Source organism: Bufo bufo, chromosome 5, assembly GCF_905171765.1.
Source record: "Bufo bufo chromosome 5, aBufBuf1.1, whole genome shotgun sequence".
Lineage (NCBI taxonomy): Eukaryota > Metazoa > Chordata > Amphibia > Anura > Bufonidae > Bufo > Bufo bufo.
This window is the reverse complement of record NC_053393.1, coordinates 1033639-1050989: the sequence shown is the minus strand read 5'-3', so window position 1 is coordinate 1050989 and position 17351 is coordinate 1033639. Positions and strand designations below refer to the sequence as shown.

At 46.7% G+C, this 17351-nt stretch overlaps 1 protein-coding gene across 1 annotated transcript in view; it reads right to left on the bottom strand.

Moving 5' to 3' along the window:
* The window catches only part of LOC121001571 (zinc finger protein 260-like), a 79343-nt gene that overhangs the window by 10531 nt on the left and 51461 nt on the right, over window positions 1-17351 (bottom strand). The window contains exon 8 of the mRNA XM_040432716.1: window positions 9864-9921. Coding sequence (XP_040288650.1) covers window positions 9864-9921 — 58 coding nt within the window. The remainder of the gene's footprint in view (window positions 1-9863; window positions 9922-17351) is intronic.

Sequence of the window (17351 nt, the reverse complement as noted above, 5' to 3'; positions counted from 1 at the left end):
CTGATTATCATCACTAGAACACCCCGCTTATCACTGTGTATAGTATAAGGAAAGGAGAGAACACAGGAGAGGTGAGAACTGATTATCTATCATCACTAAAACAGCCTGCTTATAACTGAATAAAGTATAAGGACAGGAGAGGTGAGAACCGATTATCTATCATCACTAGAACACCCTGCTTATCACTGTGTATAGTATAAGGACAGGAGAGATGAGAACTGATTATCTATCATCACTAGAACACCCTGCTTATCACTGTGTATAGTAATAGGACAGGTGAGAACAAAGGAGAGGTGAGAACTGATTATTATCACTAGAACACCCTGCTTATCACTGTATATAGTATAAGGACAGAAGAGAACACAGGAGAGGTGAGAACTGATTATCTATTATCACTGGAACACTCTGCTTATCACTGTGTATAGTATAAGGACAGGAGAGATGAGAACTGATTATCTATCATCACTAGAACACCCTGCTTATCACTGTGTATAGTAATAGGACAGGTGAGAACAAAGGAGAGGTGAGAACTGATTATCATCACTAGAACACCCTGCTTATCACTGTATATAGTATAAGGACAGGAGAGAACACAGGAGAGGTGAGAACTGATTATCTATTATCACTGGAACACTCTGCTTATCACTGTGTATAGTATAAGGACAGGAGAGAACACAGGAGAGGTGAGAACTGATTATCTATCATCACTGGAACACTGCTTATCACTGTGTATAGTATAAGGACAGGAGACAAAACAGGAGAAGTTAGAACTGATTCACAGTTCTGCAAAAAAAATATTTTCAAGAGCTGTTTTGGTTATTCCACGTAATCTTTATTTTTTTTGGTGCGCTGAATCCGAAAATGACCTCCATTTTGTCATAGGACATCACGTTTCCTGACAATTTAGGTAACTATGTTAAATAAGGCAATACCTCAAAATAAATAGAAATAGACTTATAAAATTAGTTTTATTCCAATTTTTTTATGAAAATCCTTTTTTGAACTGAAATGAGCTCACCTACACACACTAAACTCGATTCTTCTTCCCTGTGAGGCTCCTCTTGGTGCATTTACGCTTGTGAGTAGCATCTGGAACGTCTCTCTGAAGCATCCATCAGTAGTCTGCCATCATTGTAATGTTCCATTTTCACTAGTATCTCCTTTCCATCTCTTTAACGTCTCAAGGCTCCAGATGGCGACCAAAATGGTCGCCAATGCGACTTAGAATTTACAAATGGCGACAAGACTTTTTAGTCTTGTCGCCATTTGCGACTAGAGCCGCGCCGCAGCTCTGAATACAGCAGCGGGCACAGGAGCTGAACTATCATGTTCTTCTCAGCAGTGCAGTGGAAGAGTCTCTCCCTCCCCCTGTGCTGCTGCCGCCGCGGCCAATAAGAAGAGGGACAGGGGGAGGGGCTGTGGCCACTGCGCCACCAATGAAGATAACTGACCTGTTAATACAAATACAGGAGGCGGGTGCCGGAATCAAATAGCGGCACCCGACCTCTATGACACTGGGAGCGGCACCTGAGGGGTTAACTGCCGCTGATCGCAGCTCCCTGTCATAGAGGTCGGGTGCCGGCTATTTGATTCCGGCACCCGCCTCCTGTATTTGTGTTAACAGGTCAGTTATCTTCATTGGTGGCGCAGTGCGCACCCCCTCCCCAACACCCCAGTATAATAAACATTGAGTGCGAGCCCCCCCCAGTATAATAAACATTGAGTGCGGCCTTCCCCCCAGTATAATAAACATTGAGTGCGGCCCAACACCCCAATATAATAAACATTGAGTGCGGCCCCACCCAGTTTAATAAACATTGAGTGCGCCCCCCCCTCCCCAACACCCCAGTATAATAAACATTGAGTGCGGCCCCCCCCCCAGTATAATAAACATTGAGTGCGGCCCAACACCCCAGTATAATAAACATTGAGTGCGGCCCACCCCAGTATAATAAACATTGAGTGCGCCCCCCCCTCCCCAACACCCCAGTATAATAAACATTGAGTGCGGCCCCCCCCCAGTATAATAAACATTGAGTGCGGCCCCCCCAGTATAATAAACATTGAGTGCGGCCCCTCCAGTATAATAAACATTGAGTGCGGCCCCCCCAGTATAATAAACATTGAGTGCGGCCCCCCCAGTATAATAAACATATGGATAGGATAGGACTGTTCTATTATGGGCCGAACGTTTCATAAAATGCGAAATGCACGCGGCTTTTTTTGGTGTTTATTTTTTTTGCACGGTATTGAGTATCGCAATACTTTTTTATGGTGACGAAAGCGAATCAAAACTTTGGTCGGCGTAGCGTTGTCACGATACCAAAATTTTGATTCTGTTTTGATTTGGCGACTAAAAATTTAATTTGGCTCCTAAATTTTTCAGTTCAGGAGCCAATGGATACTAGGAATTTTTCTGGAGCACTATGTCTTGGTGGAATCGTTCACCTTGTTCCTCACTCACAGCTCCCAAATTTTTAGGAAAGTAGTCAAGGTGGGACTGGAGGAAATGCACTTTCAAACTCATCAGGCCACCTAATGCTTTCACCATTTGTCCGATGATCTTTTTGTATTGAGGATCTTTGTTATTGCCTAAAAATGTCTGCACAACTTCTTTAAATGTAATCCACCCTCTTTTTTTCGAGGATCCGTCATGGTATTGACAAACTCTTGATCAACTATAGGCCTTTTAATGTCTGGTCCGACGAACACACCTTCCTTCAATTTAGCCTCCTACAGGCCTGGAAACTTGGTGACCAAGTTTTTGAAGCATTCTCCATCTCTTGGAAGTGATTTTATGAATTGCTTCATTAATCCCAATTTTATGCAGAGAGGTGGTAGAAGAACTTTATGGGAAGGTACCAAAGTTTCTCGGAGGACATTTTTTTCACCGACTGTTAGCACCCTCGGCTGCCAGCTCTTCTTGGTCCAGTGATTTTGTAGGTCTCGACTGTCCCATAGACACAGAAAACAAAGGTATTTGGTATACCCAGCTTGTTGCCTGAGCAGCATGCACAAGACCTTCAAGTCCTCACACACTTGCCAACCACAGTCTTCATATTTAAGTTTACGAAGAACCAGTTCTCATAGGTTTTCTTCAAGTGTAAGGAATGACCTACAGGTATGGAAGGGTAAAAAACACTGTTGTGGAGTAAAACTGCTTTGAGACTTCTTTTTGAAGAATCTATAAAAAGATTCTTGCTCTGAATCATATTGGATTTGAAATTGACCCATCAGACCTTCTACATCGATGCAATAAACCAACTTGTCTTCCTGGGCGAAGTAAGGAACGAACTCCTTTTCACGATGACTGAACCATGAAGATGACACTCCTGGCAACAATAAATTCCTGCTATTAAGCCTTGATCCGAGTAACTCAGCGACATCTTTGGGAAGATTCAAGTCTCTTACCAAATCATTCATCTCCTCCTGAGAAAACAATTTTGGTCTTGAAGCATCTTCAAAGTCAGAACTTGATTCATCATCTGATTCAGGTATGACTTCCCCTTCATCGGAGCTAGGTATCTCTACCAAGGTAGCAGGGGGCTTGGGTACTGGTATATCTGTGCCATGAGGGATGGGACGAATTGCTGAGTGAAGATTTGGGTATGAAATGGAATGCTTCCATTTGGAATTAAACCCTTTCAGATCGCATGAACAAAAGTAACAGTTGTCACTATGGTTCTTTTGCTCTCGCCAAACCATAGAAAACCCATAACGGAAAGATTTTTTATTACCCTTGAACCAGTTTTGGAGGTCCTCAACACACCGTTTGCACACTTTATGAGGCGCCCAAACTTTATCTTGATCTCCAATTTTTTTTTCCAAAGTATGCGAAATATACTTTTTTCACAAAGTCTGTAATATTCTGCTGCTGCTTCAACTCTGTATATTCACCACAGATGAAACAGAAACTGTCTGGCGAATTAATACACTTTCGCGGAGCCATAACATAACGGTTGAAGAATGACGAGCTAACATGAACTGCGGTGAAAAAGTGTGAACAGCCTAGAACCAAGAACCTGAAGATGATTAGTGCACAAGTGTGGACTGCAGAAGAGAGCAGCTCTGTGTCTGTACACGAGATGTCACAGTGCTGGCCACTGCACTGACCGGAGCTGCTGCTATCTGCCCTGTGTCTCCCTCCCACTGGATTCTTCAGGAAAGATTAACCCCTTCTACCATTAGAAGCACAGACTCAGGGCTGAGGCTTACACATACAGCATGCTGCTGAGTATCCTAGTAGTCAGACATGTCACTCAGAGCAGCACTTGTATTCACCCCCTTTGCAGGGGGGGAGGGGCAGTGATTGTTTACCTGCAAATAACAACAAAGGGTCAAGAAGAGAACTAGGGAAATTAGGAAATACATTTTTTTTCCCCTAAAACTTGCTTAGCTTATGTATACAGTGGGATGCGAAAGTTTGGGCAACCTTGTTAATAGTCATGATTTTCCTGTATAAATCGTTGGTTGTTACGATAAAAAATGTCAGATAAATATATCATATAGGAGACACACACAGTGATATCTGAGAAGTGAAATGAAGTTTATTGGATTTACAGAAAGTGCTAGAACTGTTTATACAGAATTAGGCCGGTGCATACATTTGGGCACCACAAAAAAGAAATGAAATCAATATTTAGTAGATCCTCCTTTTGCAGAAATCACAGCCTCTAAACGCTTCCTGTAGGTTCCAATGAGAGTCTGGATTCTGGTTGAAGGTATTTTGGACCATTCCTCTTTACAAAACATCTTTAGTTCATTCAGGTTTGATGGCTTCCGAGCATGGACAGCTCTTTATCTTCAGTTCTGGGGACTGAGATGGCCATTCTAGAACGTTGTACTTGTTCCTCTGCATAAATGCCTTAGTGGATTTTGAGCAGTGTTTAGGGTCGTTGTCTTGTTGAAAGATCCAGCCCCGGCGCAGCTTCAGCTTTGTCACTGATTCCTGGACATTGGTCTCCAGAATCTACTGATACTGAGTGGAATCCATGCGTCCCTCAACTTTGACAAGATTCCCAGTCCCTGCACTGGCCCCACAGCCCCACAGCATGATGGAACCACCACCATATTTTACTGTAGGTAGCAGGTGTTTTTCTTGGAATGCTGTGTTCTTTTTCCTCCATGCATAACGCCCCTTGTTATGGCCAAATAACTAAATTTTAGTTTCATCAGTCCACAGCACCTTATTCCAAAATGAAGCTGGCTTGTCCAAATGTGCTTTAGCCCACCTCAAGTGGAGAAAAGGCTTCCTCTGCATCACTCTCGCATCCAGCATCTCCTTGTATAAAGTGCTCCGAATGGTTGAACGATGCACAGTGACTCCATCTGCAGCAAGATGATGTTGTAGGTCTTTGGTGCTGGTCTGTGGGTTGACTCAGACTGTTCTCACCATTCGTCGCTTCTGTCTATCCGAGATTTTTCTTGGTCTGCCACTTCGAGCCTTAACTTGAACTGAGCCCGTGGTCTTCCATTTCCTCAATATGTTCCTAACGGTCAATTTCCACATTGGATATTAAAAGTTCTGAATGGAATATGAGGTCCAAAGTGTGGCCTTTTTTGTGGATGGGAAGGTTGATGGCTTGAGAGAAGCCCAGTTCATTCATAGAAAGAAGTAGCTCTCTTCCTAACTGAGAGGAATGTGTATCCACCAATGCATTACAGTCTCCTAGAATTATCTACCTAGAGTGTTTCAGTGTTATGCAAGATACAAGTTCTGTTAATCCTTAAGAAAGGCTGAGCCATCACCAGGCGGCCGGTAGACAAGCAGTATGTTTATGTTTCTCTCGGCTGAAAGTTGGGCTGCCAGACATTCAAAAGAGTGGGTGGGGGTTACTGCGAGGGGTTTAATGTTCAAACTGGATCTGAAGCACAGAGCTACTCCTCCTCCCTTGCGGTCTTGCCTCTCGCAGTGTAACACCGAGTAGTTGGCTGGCACAGCAGCTTCCAGAGTGGGTCCCGAGTTCTGATCCAGCCACGTCTCCGTAATTAAATCTAGATCTGAGGATTCTATTAGGTCGTGAATAACAGCGATTTTGTTGTTAATAGATCTGGCATTGCAGAGTACTGCTTTAATGTAGATTGCCTTAACTTTGAAGCCTGTGTTCCTAGCCGGCTGGGGCCTGCATTATAGAGTGTTCGAGAGGTCTGGGTCCTTTACGGATATAGCTGTAATTGATGTTGTTTTGGTGATATATGAAGACTGCTTTGCCTTTGTAACACCATTATGAGTGCCTGCTCGTTTTCCTCTCTTTCCTCGTCTTGTTTTCTTTAGAATCCCAAGGGATTTTAATGGGATAATTGAAGCAGAAACGACCAGGAGCTGAAGGTTGAAGAAAGTTGAAGAATTTCAAGGTCTGAGGTCAGCTCCTAGCAGGCTAAGGATGATCAGTCCATGTCCAATTTGAATCCAGCTTAAACCTCAGCCATCCAAAGTCATTCACAATTTCTGATGGGCTGTACTTGTTTCTAGAGAGATGATGAATAGGATTCCTCTGTATTTGAATGATCAAAATTCTGAGACAAGATGTGGAGCAGCTTAAGAGAGCTTGGGCGCGCTCAGTACATCAGATTTACAGTGCTATATTCTATTTTACATAACTCGGACGACCCCTTTAAGTTTTTTGGGCATTTTATATCTTAAATTTACTTACCGTAAGTGAATTAATTAACAGAAATTTGGACTTTAAATTTGGTTAAAAACCCATAATATAAAAAAAATACCAAAAATTTAAAAAAAGTGATAAATTTGAAGACAATTTAGCATTTTGTGGCAAATTATGACGTCTATTTTTTTTTCCAGTACACCTAAATACATGGAAATTAGATGAAAATAATCAAACAGCTTTTTAGTCGCTGACCTTTGATATCTATCATCACTAGAACACCCTGCTCATCACTGTTTATAGTATAAGGACAGGGGAGAACTCAGGAGAGGTGAGAACTGATTATTATCACTAGAACATCCTGCGTATCACTGTTTATAGATAATCAGTTCTCACCTCTCCTGTCCTCATACTATAAACAGAGATACGCAGGATGTTCTAGTGATAATAATCAGTTCTCACCTCTCATGTCCTTATACTATAAGCACTAGATCATCCTGCTTATCACTGCTTACAGTATAAGGGATAGGAGAGGTGAGAACTGATTATCTATTACCACTAGAATACCCTGCTTATCACTGTCTATAGTATAAGGACAAGGAGAACACAGGAGAGGTGAGAACTGATTATAAATCACTAGAATACCCTGCTTATCACTGCTTATAGTATAAGGACAGGAGAGGTGAGAACTGATTATCTATTACCACTAGAGAACCCAGCGTATCACCATTTATAGCATAAGGACAGGAGAACAGAGGAGACGTGAGGACTGATTATAAATCACTAGAATACCCTGCTTATCACTGCTTATAGTATAAGGACAGGAGAGGTGAGAACTGATTATCTATTATCACTAGAACATCCTGTGTATCACTGTTTATAGAATAAGGACAGGAGAGGTGAGAACTGATTATCTATTACCACTAGAATACCCTGCTTATCACTGTCTATAGTATAAGGACAAGGAGAACCCAGGAGAGATGAGAACTGATTATCTATCATCACTAGAACACCCTGCTTATCACTGTTTATAGTATAAGGGTAGGAGAGAACACAGGAGAGGTGACAACTGATTATTATCACTAGAACACACTGCTTATCACCGTTTATAGTATAGAAACATAGAATATGTCGGCAGATAAGAACCATTTGGCCCATCTTGTCTGCCCAATATACTGAACACTATGAATAGCTCCTGGGTCTATCTTATATGAAGGATGGCCTTATGCCTATCCCATGCATGCTTAAACTCCTTCACTGTATAAGGACAGGAGACAAAACAGGAAAGGTTAGAATGGATTATCATCACTAGGATACCTAGCTTATCACTGCTTACAATATAAGGGACAGGAGAGGTGAGAACTGAAAACCCTATAATCACTAGAACACCCTGCTCATCACTGTTTATAGTATAAGGACAGGGAGAACCCAGGAGAGGCGAGAACTGATTATCTATCACCACTAGAACAGCCTGCTTATCACTGTAAATTGTATAAGGACAGGGGAGAAAACAGGAGAGGTGAGAACTGATTACCTATTATCACTAGAACACCCTGCTTATCACTGTTTATGGTATAAGGACAGGAGAGAAAACAGGGGAGGTGAGAACCGATTATGATCACTAGAACACCCTGCTTATCACTGCTTACTGTATAACGGACAGAAGAGGTGATAACTGATTATCTATTACCACTAGAACACCCAGCATATCACTGTTTATAGTATAAGGACAGGAGAACAGAGGAGACGTGAGGATTGATTATTATCATCACTAGAACACCCTGCTTATCACTGTTTATGGTATAACGACAGAAGAGAACACAGGGGAGGGGAGAACTGATTATTTATGACCATAATAACACCCTGCTGATCACTGTAAATTGTATAAGGACAGGAGAGAACACAATCGAGGTGAGAACTGATTAACTATTATCAATAGAACACCCTGCTTATCACAATTTATAGTATAAGGACAGGAGAGGTGAGAACTGATTATCTATTATCAATAGAACACCCTGCTTATCACAGTTTATAGTATAAGGACAGGGAAGAACACAGGAGAGGTGAGAACTGATTATCTATTATCAATAGAACATCCTGCTTATCACAATTTATAGTATAAGGACAGGGAAAAACACAGTAGAGGTGAGAACTTATTACGATCACTAGAACACCCTGCTTATCACAATTTATAGTATAAGGACAGGAGAGAACACGGGAGAGGTGAGAACTGATTATCTATCATGAAATCTGGTAAAGGGTCTCAATACCGGAAAAAAAACGCATCAGTTTTGTCCTTATGCTTTCTGAATGGAAAGCAATCTGTTGAACAGGCATCAGGATGTCTTCCGTTCCGCCCCTTGTACGGTATTTGATAGGACAAAATACCGCAGCATGCTGTGGTATTTTTTCCGGCCAAAATCCCAGAACAATACCGCACTTGCCGGATCCGGCATTAATTTCCATAGAGATGTATTAAAGGGTGTTAACCTGGCTGACGTTAGCGATGTGCTAATGTCAGCTGAACATAACTATATTATTGCCATCTCACTATGTGCCGCCGTTATTTAGAAAAAACAACTTTTATAATATGCAAATGAGCCTGTAGGAGCATGGGGGGCGTTGCACCTGCTCCTAGATGCTCCGTTCGCTCACCTCTTTCCACGCCCTTCTACACTTGATTGACAGGGCCAGGCCAGCGTTGGTCTCCTGTCTGCCGGGAAAATCTCGCGCATGCGCCGCCCCGTTCAGTATTCGGTGCAGTGAGGGAAGGACGTTTGCCGACAGCCGGCTTCGTCAGTGCGCCTGCGCTGAATACGTCACAGTGTGGAAGCCGGCTGCCGGCGAACGTCCTTCCCTCACTGCGCCTGCGCCGAATACATAACGGGACGGCGCGAGATTTACCCGGCCAGGTTAATACCCATTTTTCTGATGACAGAAACCCTTTAATGCTGGATCCGGTACCAAGTGTTCTGGAAATTGCCGTATGGCCGGATCCGGTTTTCCGGTCTGCGCATGCGCCAGGCTTTTGATCTTTAAAAAAAATTAAATACCGGATCGGTTATTCCAGATGATATAGGATGAGAAGGATCTGGTATTTCACCGGAACCGTCTAACGGATCCGGAAAAAAAAGCTTTCCGTTTGTACACGGAACTGCCTGCCGGAATCGAAAAAAACGCTAGTGTGAAATTACCCTTAGAATAAAAAAAAACAATCTAATAGCAGAATAAAACACAGGATTTATGAGAGGCTCTTACCATTTGCTGACACGACTTTGGGTTTTCCGAGTCTACTCATCGTTCCACCGGACTTTGTCTACAAGGATCACACATAAAGGACATGAGAACACAGAAAAAGGAGCCATAGTCCATCCAATATCCAGAGACAGAAGAAACCAATCTACCCATCAATCTAAGTATTGTACACATTGACATGATGTATAGTTCAAATAGCGAGGTTCAGCCAGAGAAATCTACGTGACGTAACCAAAGACAATTCTCTGCGCCTGATGAAGGAGCCTCTGAAAGCTGCAGATTACAAATGAATGATGTGAGAAAAGGCACAAGACTGAAAAGATGTTCCAGACATTTCTACATGAGGTGAAGCATCAAGATAAGAAAGCAAACTGTGCTTATTGTTACAGAAGGACCGAGGGCAGCATTACACCAGGCGGGCAGATCATACATCTGCTGCTGGCCAATAATGATTCTGCACGGAGACAACCAATGGCATTAGTGATCACTGCTCCCCCATACTGCGGAGGAGATCGCTGCATGTAAATGTGTCTCCTCCGCTGACGAGCAGGCGATTGTCAGGAAGGAACGTTGTGATCTGAGGCCCGGGGCGGGGTTGGGCTGATCTGAGGTTGGGAGGTCTGATGGGCGTGTGATCTAAGTCTGGGGAGGGTCTGATGAGGGTCTGATCTGAGGCTGATGGAGGTGGGAAGCAGATCAGAGGTTGAGAGGTCTGATGGGGGTGTGATCTAAGGCTGGGGAGGGTCTGATGAGGGTCTGATCTGAGGCTGATGGAGGTGGGGGGCAGATCTGAGGTTGGGAGGTCTGATGGGGGTGTGATCTAAGGCTGGGGAGGGTCTGATGAGGGTCTGATCTGAGGCTGATGGAGGTGGGGGGCAGATCTGAGGTTGGGAGGTCTGATGGGGGTGTGATCTAAGGCTGGGGAGGGTCTGATCTGAGGCTGATGGAGGTGGGGGGCAGATCTGAGGCTGAGAAAGGGACAAGGGACAAAGGCAGAGACAGTTGCGAAGGAAGAGGCAGGGAGAGTGAAAGCTGGGTGAACCCCTCTCTGGACTAGGGTTTTCACGAAACCAAAATTTTGATTCGATTTCGATACCATAAAAAAAGTATTGCAATACTCGATACCACGCGAAAAAAATAAAACACCCAAAAAGCCGCGTGCATTCCGCATTTTATGGAACGTCTGACTCATAATCGAAAAGTCTGATCCTATTTTTTTGGGGGGGAAGGGGGGGGGAGACAAGGTGACCAAAAAATGGTGAATCGCACATTTTTTATTTTATTTTTTCATGTTACGGCGTTCAACGCATAGGAGCTATTCTTTTATATTTAATTTTTTTAGACTTTTTGCATGTGGCAATATGTAATATGTTAATTTATTTCTTGTTTATATATTTTATATGAAAAATTGGGAAAGGGGCGATTTATACTTAATATTTAGGTGCTTTTTGTTTTGACTTTTTTATTTAATAAATCCTCATTAGCCCCCTGGGATCTTTTAATCCCTTGTCCTATTCATCGTGATAAATCTCTATCAGGGTGAATAGGACTTCACACGGTCCCTGCTGCCCTGGGCACAGTGCACACAGCAGCAGGGAGCGGACCATGGACGGCTTCAGTAGAGTCTGATAGATCTCTATCAGGGTGAATAGGACCTCACACGGTCCCTGCTGCCCTGGGCACAGTGCACATAGCAGCAGGGAGCGGACCATGGACGGCTTCAGTAGAGTCTGATAGATCTCTATCAGGGTGAATAGGACTTCACACGGTCCCTGCTGCCCTGGGCACAGTGCACACAGCAGCAGGGAGCGGACCATGGACGGCTTCAGTAGAGTCTGATAGATCTCTATCAGGGTGAATAGGACTTCACACGGTCCCTGCTGCCCTGGGCACAGTGCACACAGCAGCAGGGAGCGGACCATGGACGGCTTCAGTAGAGTCTGATAGATCTCTATCAGGGTGAATAGGACTTCACACGGTCACTGCTGCCCTGGGCACAGTGCACACAGCAGCAGGGAGCGGACCATGGACGGCTTCAGTAGAGTCTGATAGATCTCTATCAGGGTGAATAGGACCTCACACGGTCCCTGCTGCCCTGGGCACAGTGCACACAGCAGCAGGGAGCGGACCATGGACGGCTTCAGTAGATTCTGATAGATCTCTATTAGGGTGAATAGGACTTCACACGGTCCCTGCTGCCCTGGGCACAGTGCACACAGCAGCAGGGAGCGGACCATGGACGGCTTCAGTAGAGTCTGATAGATCTCTATCAGGGTGAATAGGACTTCACACGGTCCCTGCTGCCCTGGGCACAGTGCACACAGCAGCAGGGAGCGGACCATGGACGGCTTCAGTAGATTCTGATAGATCTCTATTAGGGTGAATAGGACTTCACACGGTCCCTGCTGCCCTGGGCACAGTGCACACAGCAGCAGGGAGCGGACCATGGACGGCTTCAGTAGAGTCTGATAGATCTCTATCAGGGTGAATAGGACTTCACACGGTCCCTGCTGCCCTGGGCACAGTGCACAAAGCAGCAGGGAGCGGACCATGGACGGCTTCAGTAGAGTCTGATAGATCTCTATCAGGGTGAATAGGACCTCACACGGTCCCTGCTGCCCTGGGCACAGTGCACATAGCAGCAGGGAGCGGACCATGGACGGCTTCAGTAGAGTCTGATAGATCTCTATCAGGGTGAATAGGACTTCACACGGTCCCTGCTGCCCTGGGCACAGTGCACACAGCAGCAGGGAGCGGACCATGGACGGCTTCAGTAGAGTCTGATAGATCTCTATCAGGGTGAATAGGACTTCACACGGTCCCTGCTGCCCTGGGCACAGTGCACACAGCAGCAGGGAGCGGACCATGGACGGCTTCAGTAGAGTCTGATAGATCTCTATCAGGGTGAATAGGACCTCACACGGTCCCTGCTGCCCTGGGCACAGTGCACACAGCAGCAGGGAGCGGACCATGGACGGCTTCAGTAGATTCTGATAGATCTCTATGATGGTGAATAGGACTTCACACGGTCCCTGCTGCCCTGGGCACAGTGCACACAGCAGCAGGGAGCGGACCATGGACGGCTTCAGTAGAGTCTGATAGATCTCTATTAGGGTGAATAGGACTTCCCACGGTCACTGCTGCCCTGGGCACAGTGCACACAGCAGCAGGGAGCGGACCATGGACGGCTTCAGTAGAGTCTGATAGATCTCTATCAGGGTGAATAGGACCTCACACGGTCCCTGCTGCCCTGGGCACAATGCACATAGCAGCAGGGAGCGGACCATGGACGGCTTCAGTAGAGTCTGATAGAGCTCTATCAGGGTGAATAGGACCTCACACGGTCCCTGCTGCCCTGGGCACAGTGCACACAGCAGCAGGGAGCGGACCATGGACGGCTTCAGTAGAGTCTGATAGAGCTCTATCAGGGTGAATAGGACCTCACACGGTCCCTGCTGCCCTGGGCACAGTGCACATAGCAGCAGGGAGCGGACCATGGACGGCTTCAGTAGAGTCTGATAGAGCTCTATCAGGGTGAATAGGACCTCACACGGTCCCTGCTGCCCTGGGCACAGTGCACACAGCAGCAGGGAGCGGACCATGGACGGCTTCAGTAGAGTCTGATAGATCTCTATTAGGGTGAATAGGACTTCACACTGTCCCTGCTGCCCTGGGCACAGTGCACATAGCAGCAGGGAGCGGACCATGGACGGCTTCAGTAGAGTCTGATAGATCTCTATCAGGGTGAATAGGACTTCACACGGTCCCTGCTGCCCTGGGCACAGTGCACACAGCAGCAGGGAGCGGACCATGGACGGCTTCAGTAGAGTCTGATAGATCTCTATCAGGGTGAATAGGACTTCACACGGTCCCTGCTGCCCTGGGCACAGTGCACACAGCAGCAGGGAGCTGACCATGGACGGCTTCAGTAGAGTCTGATAGATCTCTATCAGGGTGAATAGGACCTCACACGGTCCCTGCTGCCCTGGGCACAGTGCACATAGCAGCAGGGAGCGGACCATGGACGGCTTCAGTAGAGTCTGATAGATCTCTATCAGGGTGAATAGGACTTCACACGGTCCCTGCTGCCCTGGGCACAGTGCACACAGCAGCAGGGAGCGGACCATGGACGGCTTCAGTAGAGTCTGATAGATCTCTATTATGGTGAATAGGACCTCACACGGTCCCTGCTGCCCTGGGCACAGTGCACATAGCAGCAGGGAGTGGACCATGGACGGCTTCAGTAGAGTCTGATAGATCTCTATCAGGGTGAATAGGACCTCACACGGTCCCTGCTGCCCTGGGCACAGTGCACACAGCAGCAGGGAGCGGACCATGGACGGCTTCAGTAGAGTCTGATAGATCTCTATCAGGGTGAATAGGACTTCACACGGTCCCTGCTGCCCTGGGCACAGTGCACACAGCAGCAGGGAGCGGACCATGGACGGCTTCAGTAGAGTCTGATAGATCTCTATTAGGGTGAATAGGACCTCACACGGTCACTGCTGCCCTGGGCACAGTGCACAGAGCAGCAGGGAGCGGACCATGGACGGCTTCAGTAGAGTCTGATAGATCTCTATCAGGGTGAATAGGACTTCACACGGTCCCTGCTGCCCTGGGCACAGTGCACACAGCAGCAGGGAGCGGACCATGGACGGCTTCAGTAGAGTCTGATAGATCTCTATCAGGGTGAATAGGACTTCACACGGTCCCTGCTGCCCTGGGCACAGTGCACACAGCAGCAGGGAGCGGACCATGGACGGCTTCAGTAGTGTCTGATAGAGATCTATCAGGGTGAATAGGACTTCACACGGTCCCTGCTGCCCTGGGCACAGTACACACAACAGCAGGGAGCGGACCATGGACGGCTTCAGTAGAGTCTGATAGATCTCTATTAGGGTGAATAGGACCTCACACGGTCCCTGCTGCCCTGGGCACAGTGCACACAGCAGCAGGGAGCGGACCATGGACGGCTTCAGTAGTGTCTGATAGAGATCTATCAGGGTGAATAGGACCTCACACGGTCCCTGCTGCCCTGGGCACAGTGCACACAGCAGCAGGGAGCGGACCATGGACGGCTTCAGTAGAGTCTGATAGATCTCTATCAGGGTGAATAGGACTTCACACGGTCCCTGCTGCCCTGGGCACAGTGCACACAGCAGCAGGGAGCGGACCATGGACGGCTTCAGTAGAGTCTGATAGATCTCTATCAGGGTGAATAGGACTTCACACGGTCCCTGCTGCCCTGGGCACAGTGCACACAGCAGCAGGGAGCGGACCATGGACGGCTTCAGTAGAGTCTGATAGATCTCTATTAGGGTGAATAGGACCTCACACGGTCCCTGCTGCCCTGGGCACAGTGCACACAGCAGCAGGGAGCGGACCATGGACGGCTTCAGTAGAGTCTGATAGATCTCTATTAGGGTGAATAGGACCTCACACGGTCCCTGCTGCCCTGGGCACAGTGCACACAGCAGCAGGGAGCGGACCATGGACGGCTTCAGTAGAGTCTGATAGATCTCTATTAGGGTGAATAGGACCTCACACGGTCCCTGCTGCCCTGGGCACAGTGCACACAGCAGCAGGGAGCGGACCATGGACGGCTTCAGTAGAGTCTGATAGATCTCTATTATGGTGAATAGGACTTCACACGGTCCCTGCTGCCCTGGGCACAGTGCACACAGCAGCAGGGAGCGGACCATGGACGGCTTCAGTAGAGTCTGATAGATCTCTATCAGGGTGAATAGGACTTCACACGGTCCCTGCTGCCCTGGGCACAGTGCACACAGCAGCAGGGAGCGGACCATGGACGGCTTCAGTAGTGTCTGATAGAGATCTATCAGGGTGAATAGGACTTCACACGGTCCCTGCTGCCCTGGGCACAGTGCACACAGCAGCAGGGAGCGGACCATGGACGGCTTCAGTAGAGTCTGATAGATCTCTATTAGGGTGAATAGGACCTCACACGGTCCCTGCTGCCCTGGGCACAGTGCACATAGCAGCAGGGAGCGGACCATGGACGGCTTCAGTAGTGTCTGATAGAGATCTATCAGGGTGAATAGGACTTCACACGGTCCCTGCTGCCCTGGGCACAGTGCACACAGCAGCAGGGAGCGGACCATGGACGGCTTCAGTAGAGTCTGATAGATCTCTATCAGGGTGAATAGGACTTCACACGGTCCCTGCTGCCCTGGGCACAGTGCACACAGCAGCAGGGAGCGGACCATGGACGGCTTCAGTAGCGCCCTGGCTGAAATGGTAACCGATCGGAGCCCCGCGATTACACTGCTGGGGCTCCGATCAGAACTGCCACCGAGGGGGATGGGACCTTGAGGACACTGTCACCAATGATTTAATACTGGGGGGCGTCACCAATGAAGATAACTAACGTTTAACACAGATACAGGAGGCGTGTGCGGCGGCAGAATCACATAGCCATCACCCGGCCTCTATGACAGGGAGCTGTGATCAGCGGCAGTTAACCCTTCAGGTGCCGCACCCGCCTCCTGTATTTGAATTAATGGGCGCGTTCTCTTCATTGATGGTGCAGTGGTCACAGCCCCTCCCCCTCATTGGTGGCCATAGACCCTCCCCTCCTCCCTGCAGTAGCGCAGCCTAGTATCGGTAAAAGGCAAATCCCGGTATCGAATCAATATTGGTACAAAAGTATGGATTGGGTATCGATAATTCAATACCCGGTGCAACCCTACTCTGGGATGAGCTTGGCTGCCATTAATGCCAAATAAAGAACTAAATATATAAAATTCTCAACTAGACTGCTATGTGTGGACAAAACGGCGCCCAGCAGAACCAACCTTACAACTAATGAGGCATGTGCTCAGCAGAACCATCATTACAACTGTGAATTATATAGAAAGGAAGGCACTCAGATATCTGGTGTTTTATCAAAGTAGGAAAATATTAACTTATTCAGATAAAAATGACCGAACTATTGAAACACTAAAAATAAAGAGAAAATGGTGTCCCCGTCTTTATCGCCATCCGTGATCTATAAGGATTCTGTAAGGGTATAACTTTTAATAAAGCTCAGTACTCACGGAGAGAGATGCAGACAGAATGCATAAAGATAGAAAAGATAAGATAAAAAATATATGATTAAAAAACTAAATGTCATAAATATAAATCAGAAAATCCTGCTGATAAACTGCTTTTGCAGAGAAAAAAAAAAAGTTTTTTTTCCGTATTAATCGGCTGCGTACATCAGGTGTTTACTGAATATATCAGGTTTTTGCTGAATACATAAATTTAGATACAGAAGTTCACGCCGAATACATCCAATCTATGCTGAATACAGAAGTTCACGCTGAATACATCCAATCTATGCTGAATACAGAAGTTCACGCTGAATGCATCCAATCTATGCTGAATACAGAAGTTCCCGCTGAATGCATCCAATCTATGCTGAATACAGAAGTTCCCGCTGAATGCATCCAATCTATGCTGAATACAGAAGTTCACGCTGAATGCATC